General features: G+C 43.5%; 1 protein-coding gene and 1 non-coding gene across 3 annotated transcripts; one reads left to right on the top strand and one right to left on the bottom strand.

The window, feature by feature from the left end:
- Window positions 1–3,735: 3,735 nt before the first annotated feature.
- trnav-aac (transfer RNA valine (anticodon AAC)) lies at window positions 3,736–3,808 on the top strand. The gene has a single exon. It is a non-coding gene; the product is annotated as a tRNA-Val (tRNA).
- Window positions 3,809–6,385: 2,577 nt separating this feature from the next.
- On the bottom strand, window positions 6,386–8,787 carry LOC138243011 (zona pellucida sperm-binding protein 3-like). Of its 2 annotated transcripts, XM_069198508.1 has the most exons (9): window positions 8,202–8,787; window positions 7,985–8,100; window positions 7,803–7,909; window positions 7,551–7,725; window positions 7,356–7,473; window positions 7,057–7,157; window positions 6,903–6,976; window positions 6,553–6,735; window positions 6,386–6,477 (listed from the first exon to the last, which is right to left on the bottom strand). In XM_069198508.1, the coding sequence occupies exons 1-9, from the start codon at window positions 8,343–8,345 to the stop codon at window positions 6,470–6,472; spliced, it is 1,026 nt and encodes a 341-aa protein (XP_069054609.1). In that variant the 5' UTR covers window positions 8,346–8,787; the 3' UTR covers window positions 6,386–6,469. The 2 variants fall into 2 exon arrangements, with proteins under 2 accessions (XP_069054609.1, XP_069054608.1); XM_069198507.1 differs by having other exon boundaries at window positions 6,386–6,735.
- Window positions 8,788–17,952: the final 9,165 nt, after the last annotated feature.

The raw sequence follows: 17,952 nt of genomic DNA on the forward strand, positions 1-17,952 counted from the left end.
GTATGTTCCCCAGGCTGGGACAGGAGGTCATATATTATATTATTATTATAGAGAGACAGGCTCACTGTATGTTCCCCAGGCTGGGACAGGAGGTCATATATTATAATATTATTATAGTGAGACAGGCTCACTGTATGTTCCCCAGGCTGGGACAGGAGGTCATATATTATATTATTATTATTGAGAGACAGACTCACTGTCTTTTCCTCAGTCTGGGACAGTTGGTCACATACTGTATTATTATTATTGAGAGACAGGCTCACTGTTCCTCATGCTGGGACAGGAGATAACACACTGTATTATTATTATTTAGAGACGGGCTCACTGTCTATTCCTCTGGCTGGGACAGGGGATCACACACTGTATTATTTTTATTGACAGATAGGCTGACTGTCTGTTCCTCAGACTGGGACAGGAGATCACACACTATATTACTATTATTGACAGATAGGCTCACTGTGTCTTCGCTTGGGCTTGAACAGGAGATCACACACTGGATTATTATTATTGAGAGACAGGCTCACTGTATGTTCCCCAGGCTGGGACAGAATATCACACTGTATTATTATTATTGAGAGACAGTCTCACTGTCTGTTCCTCAGGCTGGAGCAGGAGATCACATACTGTATTATTATTATTGATTGACAGGCACACTGTTCATCAGGCTGGGACAGGAGATCGCACCCTGTATTATTATTATTGACAGATAGGCACACTGTGTCATCGTTTGGGCTGGGACAGGAGATCACACACTGTATTATTATTATTGAGAGACAAGCTCACTGTCTGTTCCTTAGGCTGAAACAGGAGATCACACACTGTATTATTATTATTGAGAGACAAGCTCACTGTCTGTTCCTTAGGCTGAAACAGGAGATCACACACTGTATTATTATTATTTAGAGACAGGCTCACTGTTCCTCAGGCTGGGACAGGAGATCAGACTGCATTATTAATATTGAGAGACAAGCTCACTGTTCCTCTGACTGGGGCAGGAAATGACACACTGTATTATTAGTATTGAGAGATAGGCTCAGTGTTCCCCAGGCTGGGACAGGAGATCACACACTGTATTATTATTATTGAGATACAGACTCACTGTCTGTTCCTCTTGCTGGGACAGGCCATTCCACACTGGATTATTATTATTGAGAGAAAGGTTCACTGTCTGTTCCCCAGGCTGGGACAGGAGGTCACACACTGTATTATTATTATTGAGAGACAAGCTTACTGTCTTTTCCTCAGGCTGGGACAGAAAGTCTCACTGTATTATTATTATTATTGAGAGACAGGCTCACTGTCTGTTCCTCAGGCTGGGACAGGAGAACACACACTGTATTATTATTATCGAGAGACCTGCTCTTTCCTGACTGTTCCTTAGGCTGTTACAGGAGATTATAATCTGCTTTATTATTATTGAGAGACTGGCTCACTCCTGTCTGTTCCTCAGATTGAAACAGCAGGTCACACAATGTATTATTATTATTGAGAGACAGACTCACTGTCTGTTCCTCAGGCTGGGACAGGAGAACACACACTGTATTATTATTATCGAGAGACCTGCTCTTTCCTGACTGTTCCTTAGGCTGTTACAGGAGATTATAATCTACTTTATTATTCTTGAGAGACTGGCTCACTCCTGTCTGTTCTTCAGGCTGGGACAGGAAGTCACACACTATATTATTATTATTGAGAGACAGGCTCACTGTCTGTTCCTCAGGCTGGGACAGGAGATCACACACTGTATTATTATTATTGAGAGACAGGCTCACTGTCTGTTCCTCAGGCTGGGACAGAAGATCACACACTGTATTATTATTATTGAGAGACAGGCTCACTGTCTGTTCCTCTGGCTGGGACAGGGGATCACACACTGTATTATTATTATTGAGAGACAGGCTCACTGTCTGTTCCTCAGGCTGGGACAAAGGATCACACACTGTATTATTACTGAGAGACAAGCTCACTCTCTGTTCCTCAGGCTGGGACAGGAGATCACACACTGTATTATTATTATTGACAGATAGGCTGACTGTCTGTTCCTCAGACTGGGACAGGAGATCACACACTATATTACTATTATTGACAGATAGGCTCACTGTGTCTTCGCTTGGGCTTGAACAGGAGATCACACACTGGATTATTATTATTGAGAGACAGTCTCACTGTATGTTCCTCAGGCTGGAGCAGGAGATCTCCTACTGTATTATTATTATTGATTGACAGGCACACTGTTCATCAGGCTGGGACAGGAGATCGCACCCTGTATTATTATTATTGACAGATAGGCACACTGTGTCATCGTTTGGGCTGGGACAGGAGATCACACACTGTATTATTATTATTGAGAGACAAGCTCACTGTCTGTTCCTTATGCTGAAACAGGAGATCACACACTGTATTATTATTATTTAGAGACAGGCTCACTGTTCCTCAGGCTGGGACAGGAGATCAGACTGTATTATTAATATTGAGAGACAAGCTCACTGTTCCTCTGACTGGGGCAGGAAATGACACACTGTATTATTAGTATTGAGAGATAGGCTCAGTGTTCCCCAGGCTGGGACAGGAGATCACACACTGTATTATTATTATTGAGAGACAAGCTCACTGTTTGTTCCTCAGGCTGGGACAGGAGAACACACACTGTATTATTATTATCGAGAGACCTGCTCTTTCCTGACTGTTCCTTAGGCTGTTACAGGAGATTATAATCTGCTTTATTATTATTGAGAGACTGGCTCACTCCTGTCTGTTCCTCAGATTGAAACAGGAGGTCACACAATGTATTATTATTATTGAGAGACAGGCTCACTGTCTGTTCCTCAGGCTGGGACAGGAGAACACACACTGTATTATTATTATCGAGAGACCTGCTCTTTCCTGACTGTTCCTTAGGCTGTTACAGGAGATTATAATCTGCTTTATTATTATTGAGAGACTGGCTCACTCCTGTCTGTTCTTCAGGCTGGGACAGGAAGTCACACACTATATTATTATTATTGAGAGACAGGCTCACTGTCTGTTCCTCAGGCTGGGACAGGAGATCACACAGTTTATTCATATTATTGTTGAGAGACATGCTCACTGTCTGTTCCTCTAGCTGGGACTGGAGATCACACACTGTTCTATTATTATTGAGAGTCATGCTCACTATTTGTTCTTCAGACTGGGACAGGACATTCCACACTAGGTTATTATTATTGAGAGACAGGTTCATTGTCTGTTCCTCAGGCTAAGATAGGAGATCACACACTGTATTATTATTATTGAGAGACAGGCTCGCTGTCTGCTCCTCAGGCTGGGACAGGAGATCACACACTGTTATAGTGTGCTCTCACAAGGCACCAGTTCTGTAGGGGTTTGGGCATTTACTGGGACAATTATTTTTGTGGCAGTAAATCACAAAATTGATTCTTTTAATGGTCTTAGAATCCAACCATGCGATATAACTCAAAGTACCTCAACAGGTACTAATACACGAGGATACATTTATAAATATATAGAATATGCATGTAAACCTAACAGATCTTATCGTAAGAGTTATCAGAATACAAAAGATATAAATTAATTCAGTTACAAAGAGTTACACATATCAAGAGGACATAAGTTCGGTATATCATTCATTTAGACCATTTCGTAATTGAACTTGTTTAAAACTTCTACATTAGATACTCAAAACAAGTACATAACCCTTAGGAATTAAATTGATTCTCGTGATTCTTATCTTTCACCGTTTCCGTAGTGTAGCGGCTATCACGTTCGCCTAACACGCGAAAGGTCCCCGGTTCGAGACCGGGTGGAAACAGCCTCGTTTTGCACGCTCCTGTACTTCACAGAGGTCTTGAGCGATCGGTCATTTGTTCCCAATGTATTTCCGGTGCCTTCGTGCACTCTTGTACCAAACGCACGTTCCTTCTGTACGCGGAGCCGATCATTTGCAATTGGGCTGTGCCGACAGACCAGGACGAGCTCTGTCGGCTCAAAAGCAGCGCAGGACCTGCAAGAACAACAGAAAGATTAGCATCCAGCGGGGGCCTCTTAGTGACCCCAAGAGCTCATCGAGAATCGGCTCCAGCAACAGGGCTGGGCGCATTGTTCCATTCTCCGCCCACTCTCGGTGTAAACAAGTCCCTCCTGGTCTCTGCTTGAAATGCACTTTCCTGCGTTTGCTTTGGTGTAACTGGCTTCCCCTGCATGGGCGAATGTGAAGAAGATCCTTAGTAAGTCATTGAAGAAAACCGAGAAGACGTCGGAGTGGCCTCTGTCGTTCATCAACGATCCAGTCAGGCAGTACTCCTCTGTAAAGCACCGTTCGTTCACCGGGGTTGTTGCGGCCACAACGCAAAGTACAGACCACTTTACGATCACAGCGAGTTACCGAGACACACGCGGCAGGGCGGAAAGGGCTGTGCTCTCTTCGTGTGACATAATTCGGAAAAGTCCTGGCGTTGCTTTTCAACTGAGCCCCAGTATACATCGACCCTTCGACACTCTGAGTGACAACTCTCTTGTGTGTTTTCTCATATTTATGTAGTTTGTTTGGTGGCGCAGTTGTCGTGCACAAAGAACGCTTTGAAAAGCGTCAAAAGCAAGTCATTCCAAGTTAGTCGTTTGTGTTTTCCGTTCAGACGCGAAATGCTGAAATAATCTCTCGGCTCCTCGGTTGTCATTTCTGCTACATAGAGGAATCACAGCACGCGTGTTAAAAGAAGACTGTGATATTCGGTGCGTCTTGGATTAGTCGAGATTAAAGAGTGAGTAGTTTTGTTTTTCTGTGATGTAATGGGACCAATGAAGAATGTGGCATTCAGACTAATGTGGAGTATTTGTTTCCTTAGGGAAATTGCCACTACCATATACTGGGGCATTAGGACCCATATGGACCGCAGGGTGAGCGCCCAGCGACAGAAACCAGACGGTACCGTGTGTCGGGCTCGGCCGCGTGCAGGACAATGACTTCACTTAAATGTTTAACTGATAAAACCCAAATGAACCAAACCTGTATAAATTAGTGGTGGAAAGGAGTCTTCTTATATAGCAAAAGGTCTCTGATCCTTTGGTAAGAACGATGGGTATATAACCCATTGTCCTCAATATTAGAAATGAATCCTTGAGCACTGCTGTTGTACCAACGGTCCATAAAAGCCTAACATTACCCTTTCTTGCATAAATTGTAGAACATGCCGTCACATTTCAGTTGCACCTCAGTAGCAGTTTGATCTATTATCACCCTACTCCCCACCTCAGAACCTTTGCTCTTCTTATTCTGGTCTCCTAACTGTCCCCCAAGCCCATCTACACTGTATGAGTGACAAGGCCTTCTCCTGTTATGCCCCCAAGCTCTGGAACTCTCTCCCCAAGGATACCAGAGTCACCTTCCCTAAACTCCTTCAAATTCAGACTCAACACCTTGTTCTGTAGAAGAGCCTTTACTGAACTGGTTCCATTCTTTACCCCTCTGCTTCTACTTTCCTTAGTACCACCATCCATGGCCTCCTCTGTCTATTGGAATTGTTTTATCCTGTGTGTTCTTATTGTAATTATTTCAAGTGCTTTGCGAAGCCACCTTTGGTACCATTATATAAAATAGTTTAGCCTAAAACCTTGAAGCTTTAATAGGGCATTGCAGTAGGGCTAAAAATTAACAGTGTTAGTGGGCCAGCAGGATTTGTGCAAATTATAGGTAGTCACAACGGGAGACCAGGATTCACTTGAAATTCATGACATGGGACACTGAAACAGGGGAGAGGCTTTGTGTAGTAAGCGTTCAGTCTCAATCTACACAGGCTGTGCTGTTGGTAGAGGTGGTTGTGAACACCTGTCTTCCCAGTCAAGTGCTGGGATCTCCAATTTCAGTCCTAATACTTCCCGTGACTGTCCAATACTGTGAAACCAACACCCATAAGACAAGACCTCCAAGATTCTAACTGTACCTTTATTCACTGATGTTTGGGCACCAGAATTGTTCCTCTGCTAAGGAAGGGAAGGCCTACTTTACACCAAGCCCCTGTTGACAATCCCTTCCTTGTGTTTCTTTTAGTCAGTTTGTGCAGCCTAGAATAGGACATCAGATCTCACTCTTACTGGGCACTACAGTAGCAACTGACACTCCATAAGCACTACCCCTCTAGGAAACAGGAGGACTGCCAGTATATTGAACACCTCTGTCTCTCCCCCAGCAAAAAAAGTCACAATGACCTGCCCAAGGAATAGTGCGGCCATCTTCCCCCAGTACAACGCTTTATTACTCCAGCCATTTTCAGTCCTCATTGGCAGCAATATGGGAAGCATTCTTGAAAGGGGAACCCCCACAAATACTTCCCTTGAATTCCTCCACCCCATTCAAACCTATAAACCATAAAGAAACAAGGGCAGGCAGAAGGGTCTTTCACAGCTTTATTGAAATGTTGCCATTACAAGGCAAGTGGAGGCAGGAGAGTCACAAGGGCCAGGCTGGAGCCTTCATTCAGGCACCTGGGGAGGAAGGAGAACAATCCAGCTACACTGCAGGACACCACCCCTACAGGAGCTCCTCCTGCCAGACCCTACCTCTCCACTGGCCAACATCTCCAAAGTCCTCTGCTCCCTCCACATCCTCACTGGTGCTCTCAGCATCTTCACTGGAGCTCTGAGGGTCTCCTTCCTCATCCTCAGTCCAGTCAGCTCCCACATCCAGAGGAGCTTCTACTGGTGCCACAGCCACCCGACTACTGGTCACCAGGCTCCTGGTACCTGTGGACAAGCAGCACCCAGGAGTGAGGGATCTGCTATACCCAGAGACCCACAGTCTACTCATCTAAACAGTCCCTTCGTCCAGCACGGGATCATTCCTCAGTTGTCCAAGCATGGTTGTCTCTTGGGCAGAGATGCATCCACAAGGGATAGAGAACCAGACCCACCTTCATTCCGACTGCCAGCACACCTGGACTCACAGCAGGCACAGACCTCATGGTCACCATACAGCTCCTCCCACCTGGAGGAGAGGAGGAGGACAGGTGAGGCCTAAACCTGGCATGTCCCAGAGCACCCTCAGCAGGCTCCTTGCAGAAGTACCTCTTAGCCTCCCTGTTGTAGGTGCAGGACTTGGTCCCTGGTGTTGCTTTAGCAGAAGCCACAGCCATGACACAGTGCATGTACAGCTCAGTCACTTCATGCTGCAAGAGGGAAGGTCACAGCATTAAGGGATCAAGGCCAATAGAGGGACAGAGAAAGACCTTCTGCCATCAGTGAAGGCAAGCTGGCAGCTGTAGGCACTAGAGCTGCCACAGTCTGGTTCACATCTAGATCATGGATGGAAAAGCAGACAATGGATCAGTAGAGCGAGAAGGCTGAGCAGCCTTTGAGAGCAGTACCTTCCTGGACAGCTTCTTCTGGAAGAGGAAGGCATCAATTGTGAAGCGGAGCACATCCTTCTGCTTGGAGGGGACAAACCTGGACAGGCAGCCATCTGCCTTGCTGTCCACCATGCACCTGGGGACAAGGACAAGGATGAACGCCTGCAGGCTCTCGGGGCTCCTGCCCACCTCCCCTCCCAGAAGGGGCCGTACCCCAAGTTGTCAATCACGGGGAAACGGGGCTGGGAGTGCTGGTCTGGTTTCTCCGTTACGTAACACGAGTGGATGTACAGCCTCTGCTCCGCTGTGGCAAAGTAGGCAGTGGCCTGGAAGTACATGGGCTGACCCAGGAAGTACTCATCCTTGGGAGAGAGCCGGACCCAGTGGGCTGGAGAGAGAGGCAGCATTACACCTGCACACAGCACCCCCTGCAGGCAGGTGGAGCCACTCGCTCAAGGAGCTTACAGTTGGTGGTGAGCAGGACAAAGCTGTGCTTGTTCTTCAGGTCCTTGAAGAAGGTCCTTCTCCTGGCCCACGTGGGGACATAGCCAACCTTGTAGGAGTAGTGGAACCTGCAGGACAGAGGGGATGAGGGGCTTCTGGACACTTTCCCAGAGGCTTCTCAGCAGCAGCAGAGCCCTGCCTACCTGTTGTAGGAGCACTTGACAGGCACAGAGAAGGGAATGAAGCGATGCACAGGTGCACTGGAGGAGGGCGGGGCATAGCGGAGAGTGTTGGAGTACACCAGGCGGCCCTGGACAACCTGCAGGGTCACAGAGGAAGGGATATTCCCAGGAAAGGCAACCCCGACACTGGCCCTACTGCTCACATCGATACACTGCCTGTAGATGAAGACCCGCTTACTGATCGCTCGGTGCCGCACTCGTGAAGCCCGTAGATGAAGTAGAAGTAACTGCGTGTGGTTCGGCTGACGCTGCAGTTGCCCAAGGTCACCTCCGATGGCCGACAGCTGAAGCCGAACAGGAGCCGACTGACCCTCACGTACATCCTGCTGGAGTCGCACCACACAGCCACTCCTCGGGTGCCCCCGATGGCCGGGCGAGCCGGCTGCCGCCCTCGCTGGGGAGGAAACAGGACGCTCTTGATGTAGGCGGGTAAGGGGCGGCTGCCGGCTTCATCTTCTCCTTGTCGAAGTAGGGCGAGTACGCGTCTCTGGACACGGGAAGGCGGCGAAAGTCGGGAGCCAAGGACTGCGAGTCGTTCTCGCTTGCAGACAGGTCTTCGGAGGGCGCATCTGCCAGGTTCAAATCCTCCGACTGGGCTGCGTCTTCAGGAGCCGGGAGGTCGGCCTGGAGCGCTAATTCCTGAGAGTCCCAGCCAGCCGGTCCGGCGGAGATCAGTGCGGGGAGCCCGGCCCCTGCGCACAGGCACAGCATAAAGAGAAACGAGCGCATCGCCAAATTGACGTCCCGCTAAACTGCTACAGAAGTAAGACACATAAACCACCAAACTGTGTTGAAGCAAGAGAGCATAAAGTGTGAACGCGGTGACTAGGTTTTTATACTAGCAGGACTATGCTACCACACACATGGTCGCACTGCCGCTCAATCAACACAATCAATTACACACAGAGACCCGAATTGTTCTCAGCGTCTAATTAGAACCTGTTTCCAGTCTGAGGCGGGACTCCGTGAAGCCGCCTGAACACTTTCCCGTGTGTATCTGACCCCAGCGGAGGAGTTCCACGTAATTTCGACAGAATGAAATCATCCACACGTGTAAAATTTGCTCAGATTAATTTATTGTTCAATTCGTTTCTAATTTCCAAGGACAGTGTGTTAAACCCGCTGTCAGACAGAGTACGGAACATGCGACACGTCCGTCCACACTTTCTTTTATCGAGGGGGCTGTTCTATCAACACGTAATTTTACAATAATAATTTTACTAATTTTCATGTGTAATTGCATGTCATATTAAAATGTGTAATACAAGCATTTCTTTGCTTCCCAGTAAAGAAATACTGATCAGCTTTTGACATGTTCTGATAATAATTTGTCTGATTTCTCAGAGATTGCTTTTGCTTCGCAGCACTGAGAACCAATGGAAGCTCGTTTCCGCCAGGGAGTAAAAAAAAACGCACTATGGTATCTCAGAATTGTGACTTAGAATCTCAGAATTGCGACCTAAAAACTCAGAATTTTGACTTTATATCTTACATTTGCGACTTCGAAATAGCCCCTATTTCATTGTCTGTCCTTTTGTTATTGTAACGGATTCGGGTTCTAGGGCTTGTGCCCTCGCCGCTCCCACCCTACTTCGTGCCTCACTGTATTGGCTTGAATCCAGGCCTTGCTAGCTGAGCTAAAGAACATTTTAGATATAAAGTCGGAGTTCTGAGTTACCAAGTCGCAATTTTGAGTTACTTAGTTGGAATTCTGCGATACCATAGCGCGTTTTTTTAACTCCCTGGCAGAAACGGGCTTTCATACATTTCAATTAGTCTGATCAGTGTAATACAAGTTAATGTAGAACCATTGCTATGTCTGTCTCTTGTTTGTATATAAATGAATGTCTTTGACAACTTAATGTTAGTTTTTAATTTAGTTTTACGATGTAGGTCATGCGTTAACATATGCACAAGCATACAAAATGTCTCCCTCCTGATTCAGCTCATGCTCCATAGGAGAGAAGCGATTCCTCCTGCTTCTCGTATAATCATATTAGAACAGAAGCCCGTGTCGCCCAGCTCTGATTCAAGAGTGACTCGCATCTTCAGCCCTTTTTTTATTCGTATTCCTAATTTTCTTTAGTTATGATCAATATTGAACTTTTTCTAAATAAAACGACAATAATCAAACATACAAAGTATTAGGAGTTGACAGGGTGCCCCTTTGGAATAGTTGTCAGAAAATGTGAGAAAAGGAAAGTTACCTAAGCTCTCACACACAGCATTGGAGATTGGAATCTGATTGTAAAAAAAAAAACTACCTGTCTCCCCTTCATTTAACGTTGCTGTTGTTTTTATTTTACATGTTGTTAGCATTTTAATGAATTGTTAAAAGATTGATACACAAATCGCTAAATAAGAAAACGTAAAAACCCAACTGTAAGCAATTGACCATTCATATTCCTGAATTTTAAATCCCTGTGTTTATCTGTGTCCAAGTGCCTGGTGCAGCTATTTTGAAAGCAGAGTCTATGATTTATTGCGGAAGCGCATTGTTGCCACCCAGGAAAAAAATCTTAATTAATAAATACCAAATTATCTCCTAATTACGAGATAGCAACGATGTCATTTGTGTGTATGAACAACCTGTTACATTTGCAATGGTAGTACCTACAGGCTATCGAAAGGTTTGCTGGCACTGTGGGTTTAGTTTTCCTGACAATGTGCATGCTGAGAAATGCGCACGGACTGACTTTCTTCTCGCAATGAAAATGTTACCGTTTGTACCTCATGTAAACACAGTTCTAACCATTACCACACTCATATATATCCTGAATCAAGAACAAATGTGACCTATAATCCATTGTACCGCTTCAAACTGAAAGTCAGATATGTAGTCTCAAAACTACATAACTCAGGATTTTTTTTCCCTTGATGGCAGCATTGGCTTCTGTTATTTAGATTCAACCACTGAAGAGGTTGGTTTTGTGTTTTTAGCTATTGAACATAACTGGTAAGTTTAAGTCAGTTCTTGTAACTCTTTCCGCTCGAAAGCGCTGTATTAATACCGGCGCACCTGTCTCCACAGGAAATTTATTGCTGTTCCAAAACCAATGTACTGCAGCTTGTGGCCACGTGTTCCTGCTGTCAGCATGTGATACCATGTTCTTCCACCGCTAGAAATATTACTGCTCTAGTACAGGAGTAAAAAAAGAAACAAATGCAAACACCGTTTAGAAAAAACACACACGTCTCAGGCCTTAACTATGACAAGGATGGGATTTGAACCTAGACGAGCAGAGCACAGTGGATTAGCAATCCAATAAAAGACTCCTGTTTAATTTTCTTTTCGCTTGCTCGATTTGTAGTACGCACCTCAATCCTTACAACCGGCAAACAAAACGGCTTCATGTGCCACAGCATTTGCACCGTGTATTGGGCGAACCCGAATGAAATATTTCAAATATGTGAAGAATTTCATGAAACCTGAAAAAAGAAGATCACAGCCAATGTCAACAATTCGGAGCCTGTAGGTAGCTTCAACAGAACAAAACGATCTGAAGCCGCAATTCTTTCATAGAGTATTGTGACACTCTACGCTGTTGCTATTACTGCTATATCTGCTGCCGTTGCTTAAAACTCTACTCAGCGGGCAAGTTAGTTGTACAAGGAATAGACTACTTTGAGCCGTCCAAATTCCATTATGTGAATTTCAGCTTTTTTTATTAATAACAGCATTAGTAATACAATGCGTGCTCAGAAACGTTACTTATTAACTTATGAAGCAATAGTGTTTCGACAATTTGCGGTCTTCAAAAAGTAAACGCTGAAGTTTTTATACTTCCTTGTGAGCAGATCACCTTTGATTTAGAAAAGGAAAACTTACTCCCCTGTTGCTTTCATTGCAATATCTGAATCGAGACCCAAGCGCTAAGAAAGCTGAAAAACGCAGAAGTCATAAACCCGATTTTAATTTAGATACACATTTTCTAATGCAGCCTTCATTACAAGACAGTCTATTTCTCGAAAGCGTGTTATGTAAAAAAGAGAAAAACGAAAATATGTGGATGACAATATTTAAAAGCTGAAGATTTTACTTTTGAGAAATTGTCATTTTATGTATCTAGACGCTTTTCAACCACTGCTTTTAGAACTTTGCTGTGCTTCCTGAATCATTTTCAGTGTTATAAACTGGGTGTGGAAGTAGCGATCAGTTTGTAGAGCAGTTGATAGACTGGAGCTGTTCAGACTACTCTTCTTATTTCTCAAATGCTTCCATCAGTTTTCTTTCACACTAGGACGCGAGTGTGCACATGTGTTTGGTTTTCGTTTCACTGATTCTCATTGAAGATTTGTGAATTAAGGAGGAAAAATCAGTTGCTTGGGAAAGCAGAAGGTTTGGTTCTCAACGATCTTGAAGACACGCCCATGTAGTGCAGCGTGTGATATTTGTACTATAAAAGACCAAGTGCTCAAAGTGACGTCTGCGTTTACCGTTTAGACTTTTCATCTCGGGCGCACTTTTAGAAAGCAAAGATAGAGCAGTTGTGTTGAATCACACTATGACAGCTGTCAGCAGAGTGGCGCAGCGGAAGCGTGCCCATAACCCAGAGGTCGATGGATCGAAACCATCCTCTGCTATACACACCGTCAGTCTAATGAAGTGAATTTAAACTGATTTTTTTCTCTCGTGTGTGTGCAAGCTTCACACTTACTGTATTCGTTAATCTTTACCAATAGCAGATGCCCAAATGTATCTTTGGTTGTTCTGCGATCCTTCATAGTTTCCTCAATTCCTTCAAATGAACATCCATATCAAAGCAATTATATTTATATACATTACAATTAAGGTACATATTAAAAATATCAACGCACATTTGTATAATGCTCATTTAATAATGATTGTCAAGGATTGTCAAGTTCTCCAACAAATCTGTGTTCTAATTTTAAAATATTTTTGCTAAGGATACAACGGGTGTATAAATGAATTCTCCCAACAGCCAGTTAAAGAAAAAATCCACACGTGAGGATGGTTTCTTGGACATTGACTTAGGTACTTAATTGTTTACTTGTTGTAGTTGCACACGAGTAAAACACGAAGATTTCCTGCAACATTCAAGAGGTTTTGCGAAGAAATCCCTTCAATTTTTAGCGGAGATTATGTTTACATCATCACAATCTGAAGCGCGTCCCTGAGTGCGTTTGACCCAGCAGCCCTTTGTTTAACAGCTGCACAGGGACACATTCCCATTGCTTTTCACAAATCACTGGCATTTTTTTGCAGCATTTCTTCTGTCCTGAGAAGCAAGATTTGTATTTTATCTTTCAGAAGTTGTATGAATTTCTTGAAGTTCAGAAACAAATTGTTCCAGAAAAGAAATGAACACTTGCTTCAAAGTAAATCAAGACGTATGTGTCTCTTGCTGTGTGTGCTCTTATCTGTCCATCTCTCGCTCCTCTTCTCTCTGGCAGTCTGTGTAGAGTATCTGAAGGGGATGTAACACCACTTGGAAAAGAAGAAAAATTCTCAGGAAAAATTCTCAGGCAGAATAAAAAATCATTATTCTCTTCTCAGTCAGATTCACAGCTCAGACTCACACTCAGACAGAAGCTCAACTCCGTACTGCTCTCTATCCTCACAATCCAGAACTAGAAGATATTCAGACAATCAGTGCTGCTACATGAACAATATCAGACAGAACAGCCTGGACTCATGTCACATTTCCCCCTTTTATCCTTCCTCCCAGCCCTCTTAGAGACATAAAAGACCTCCTGGTTCTCCTCTCTGTGAACTGGGCTCAGGGGTCACTGATCTGGCAGTTGTGGGCTCTGTTCCAGGTTGAAAGCAAGAAGGTTCTATTAACGCTTTCCAGGACTTCCAGCCCTTCAGTATTACTTTCTTTACTGTATGTCAGCCTCCCAAAATGTTTATAAATGTTTTATAACACATATGAGTGTGGAATTATCTTATTATTTATATATAGTATTTATGTAATAAACACCAGTAGTGACACTTTGATCAGTATATTGATTATTTGTAGCCGATGGTCCGATGGTCGTGTCTACAATAGTGACCATTTGACCAGTCTGTAGCTCTGGGCAGTGGGACTCAGCCCTGGGATTCAGCTACTCTAACAAATGTCTCATAGACCGTCTTATAAATTTACAATTAGATGAAGTCATGTAACAGTTTTACAGATAATTTAAATAATCAGACAGCAGTTTTGGCAGTGGATACATCTCCACATGGGGGAAAGAAACTGAAATATATGTGCTCACTGTGAAGTAGGAAGAGGTGGTCAGACAAGCAAAACAACTTTGCAAATAATGTGAAGTGACATTGTTTTGTGTCAATCAGCTCACAGATTTCGCTTCATGTGCCTTAAGCTGTGCAATTTGTATGGTTGTTGAATGAGATTGGTTTCTTCACAAGCCCAGTCAATTGCCCAGATTGCCGACGCACACCTTCATGAAGACTCTCTTTAAGATTTCATTGTCAAGTCGCCTCCTTTGCATACAATAGTAGCACCGACACTAAGAGAAAGGATGAGAAATGGCGTTTATCAAGCGATTGCAGTGTTTGTTTGACTGAGGATCCTTGTGTGCTGAACTGGCCTCTGGAGAAGTGTAGTGCAGTAAAACAGAAGGTTTGTGTCACTCAAGATTGTTACAGAACAGAACAATACAATTACAATACTTTTGTGAGAGTAAATATTACTGGTGCATCACAGTTCTTATAATGGTGAAAACAGGAGCACCTTCTCTACATTTTTGACTGAAGTATTTAAACGGAAAGAAATAATATCACTATGCAATTCATAAATGCAATTGAGCTCCTCTAAATGTTATAGTCTGATGAAACAATGTATAGAATTAGGTGACAATATCGGAATTAATTCAAATGTACAAGATTAATTTTCAGCAACAAAAAAAGTGCTCGGAAATATTTTACAAGAATGAAACCTAACATTCACCTAAATAAACATTCACCCTCTACATAAGTAGAGAACAGTAGGACAGAAGGTTAGTGTCACTGGACACTGCGTCAGAGAGGCCGATCTCTTCTCCCTCATTATGCAGGCTTACCCACTCATGATGAACTGTCCTCCAGTGATACTCAGCTGCCATCATCGACTCAGACATGATGTTCATGTACATATTATACCTTAATATGGCACTGCGTTACAATAATTTGATCAAAACAACTGGTGAAAAAATAATAATCAAATATTTCTTTCCTTCTTTTAGTAAAGATAAAGACTTTGTCCAAAAAAGAAGCATTTATACCTTTCCTCTCCTACCAGCCCTTACAAGTCACCCAGTTTTTAATTTAGAGCTGGATTAAAGCTCTAGTCTCTTTGGGGGTGTGAGTTGGAATCCCACTGCTGCCAAATATCTCCAACTATCTCAGTGTTAAGAAGCAAAAAACACACATTTGCTGCAGAAGTAACAGGAGAATTTGTGCCATTCAGCCTTATAGCGTGATGTCATTTTCTCGTGCTCATTTTTAGATGCTTGTGATCGAATCTATGATTCTTATGAGTGTGCCCTCCATAAAGGTAGCAGATATAACGTGCCACGTTTTCAGAGAATCGCATTAAATACAGGTCAGAAGAAGGCGACAAAGTGTCCGCTAGGCAGTTCAGCGATTTCAACAGTGTTCTCTGTTGTTTAGGTCCAGAATGACACCCGTTACAACACACAGTGTCAGGCATCAAAAAGACTTCCCAAAACCCTGATCCTCTCCTTGATCCGGTGATGGCATCCAGACATTTCCTGCAACAAAGCCAGGATACGATCTTCAACAACACGAGTGAAAGGCTAATTCCCAACCTTTGCAATCCTTTGCAAAGAAGGACCGCATGTGCTCAGTGTTAAATGCACTGTTCATTATTATTAATCATAATAATAATAATCTTTACATTATATAGTGCCTTTAAAGGTGGCTTTCCAAAGCGCTTTACAGAATGAAACCAATAAAGTTAAAAAAATACACAAGATAAGCAGGATGAGAATACACAGTTAGAGGAGACAATAGATGGTGGTATTAAATACAGTAGGAACAGAGGGGTAAAGAATAGTTCATTAAAGGCTCTTCTTTGTCAATTCAATGAAATGTTTCAGAAATGCTGAACGATTGATGTGTTTCACGCACAGCGCGGGCTCTCCTTTGCTTACAAATATTTTTTTTCCACCAATTTACTCAACTACGATTTTTGCTGAGCATTTTGTTTGATTGCTTCCTTTTGTATACTGCACTGATTTCTGTATTGTTCAATTTCCCTGTTGATTTTAATTTCTTGTTTTCTAAGACAATCAGACCAACTGTTCTGACCATACCTTGCACTGGAGCCACTCTTTTCTTTCCAAAGGCGTGGAGAGAGATGCTACTGCAGGTAACACCCCATGAGAAACATCATGAGCATCTGTAAAAGCTCTCTACCTGCCCGCTCCCCACACCGACGTGTGTGAGCAGGGATTTAAAGGGACATTTTGAAGTGTAGAAACATTTTATTGTTACATACTTTTTCTGTGCAGTTAGTTCTCCTTCAACTCCGCCCAACAACAGAGGTCAGTTTTAATACAGGAGTAAAGGCACATTGCACATCTGCAAAACATCACATACAGGTTTAGGGAGAGCTACATCAGTGATTGGAAGGTAGGAAGTTTCGGGTCACTTTTTTATTATAGATTCAAGCAGCCCTGAATACCTTTTCAAGAAACATTTCAGAATCCCAGTCACGTCCAGTATGATTGCTACACAGGTCTACAGTATACAATCAGAATACTGTTTGTGCGTTATATAAAACACACCGCCCAAAGTATTTCTAAAACAGGAATTACACGTTTCTGAATGCGCCCTCCTTTATAAATAAAATAAAAGGTCTGAAGCCTGCTCCAAAGAAGCACTATATTCAGAGCTGACAAAGAAGTGATAGGAAACATCTCGGAAAACGAAGGTGCAGTCATTTCCAAGCATCGCACAACAAGAGCTGAACCCACCCGACGTTCTCCAAAAGAGTAAGGTGTTGGGAGTGTGGCTGGGTGGTCTAAGTGCTGGGTTTGTGCTCCATTTTCTTCGCTGGGTTAGGTTTGAATCTTGCCGCTGCTAAGTGTTGGTGGGTTAAGACCTTCCTTCTATTGCGAGTTCAATGGGTAAAAGCTTTGCTTGACAGTCTGTCGAGAGACTGAACTAGGTGTTTCAAGATAGTCTTTGTCAGCTTAACATCAAGGCATAAAAAAGCCTCATTTTGTGTTCCCAACAGCAATGCTCTTTGGTCCCTTCAGCATTATGCAGGGAACAACATCTGCCGTGATCACTTTTGAGTCAGTGTGAATCGTAGTGTGCCGCAATTGTTTTTTAAATTGGTTTTGTAGGCATGGTGCATTTTTCTGTGAAACTTGAATGCTGTGCTTTTTCACGCAGAATCATCGGCAGGAGCAAAGCTTATTCAATCTTTGCGCACAGCACTCCATCAGAAATACTTTGTCCAAGTTTTGAAGAGATTGTGGGATTCTCTGCACACGTTCACATCGCGTACCTCAGACAACAACACCATTCGATGGGAAGTTGATTCTGCTTCTTGCAGTTGTCCCTGTGGTTGCAGTAGTTACAAAGTTGCACTTTCCTCCACCTTCTGCTATAGTATTCACTGGGTGAGCTTCATCATTTGGCTCAGAAAGGTCAACTGTGCTTCGGAAAAAATCAGCTGCAGTGTCGTTATTTTGTCGGTGAGTATGGCTGTCTTTTAAAGCACATGAAAAACACGAGTTTGTGGATTTCTCCAAATAGCAACGAATTCAGTTGTGCAGTGCTTTACTGCTTTCAGAGGGTCTTTTATCAACGCTGCTATAGTAGAGAAGTGACATAATCACAAACACAACCATTTGTGCTGGCTGTTTCACTAAGTATTAAGCTTTTTCAACTATCACATGATTTTAACTAATTTATCATCATCTCCAGGAGAGCACCTCGCACTGCTCAC

This window comes from Lepisosteus oculatus, chromosome 14, assembly GCF_040954835.1.
Source record: "Lepisosteus oculatus isolate fLepOcu1 chromosome 14, fLepOcu1.hap2, whole genome shotgun sequence".
Classification (NCBI taxonomy): Eukaryota; Metazoa; Chordata; class Actinopteri; order Semionotiformes; family Lepisosteidae; genus Lepisosteus; species Lepisosteus oculatus.

Excerpts from the sequence above, each read along its gene's own strand:
- LOC138243011 (XM_069198507.1), bottom strand. The coding sequence starts at position 8,345 with ATGTACGTGAGGGTCAGTCGGCTCCTGTTCGGCTTCAGCTGTCGGCCA. Across the intron at positions 7,726-7,802 it reads TGTCCTGCTCACCACCAACT|CCCACTGGGTCCGGCTCTCT; the intron begins GTAAGCTCCTTG and ends CTCTCTCTCCAG. Across the intron at positions 7,158-7,355 it reads AGAAGAAGCTGTCCAGGAAG|CATGAAGTGACTGAGCTGTA; the intron begins GTACTGCTCTCA and ends TCCCTCTTGCAG.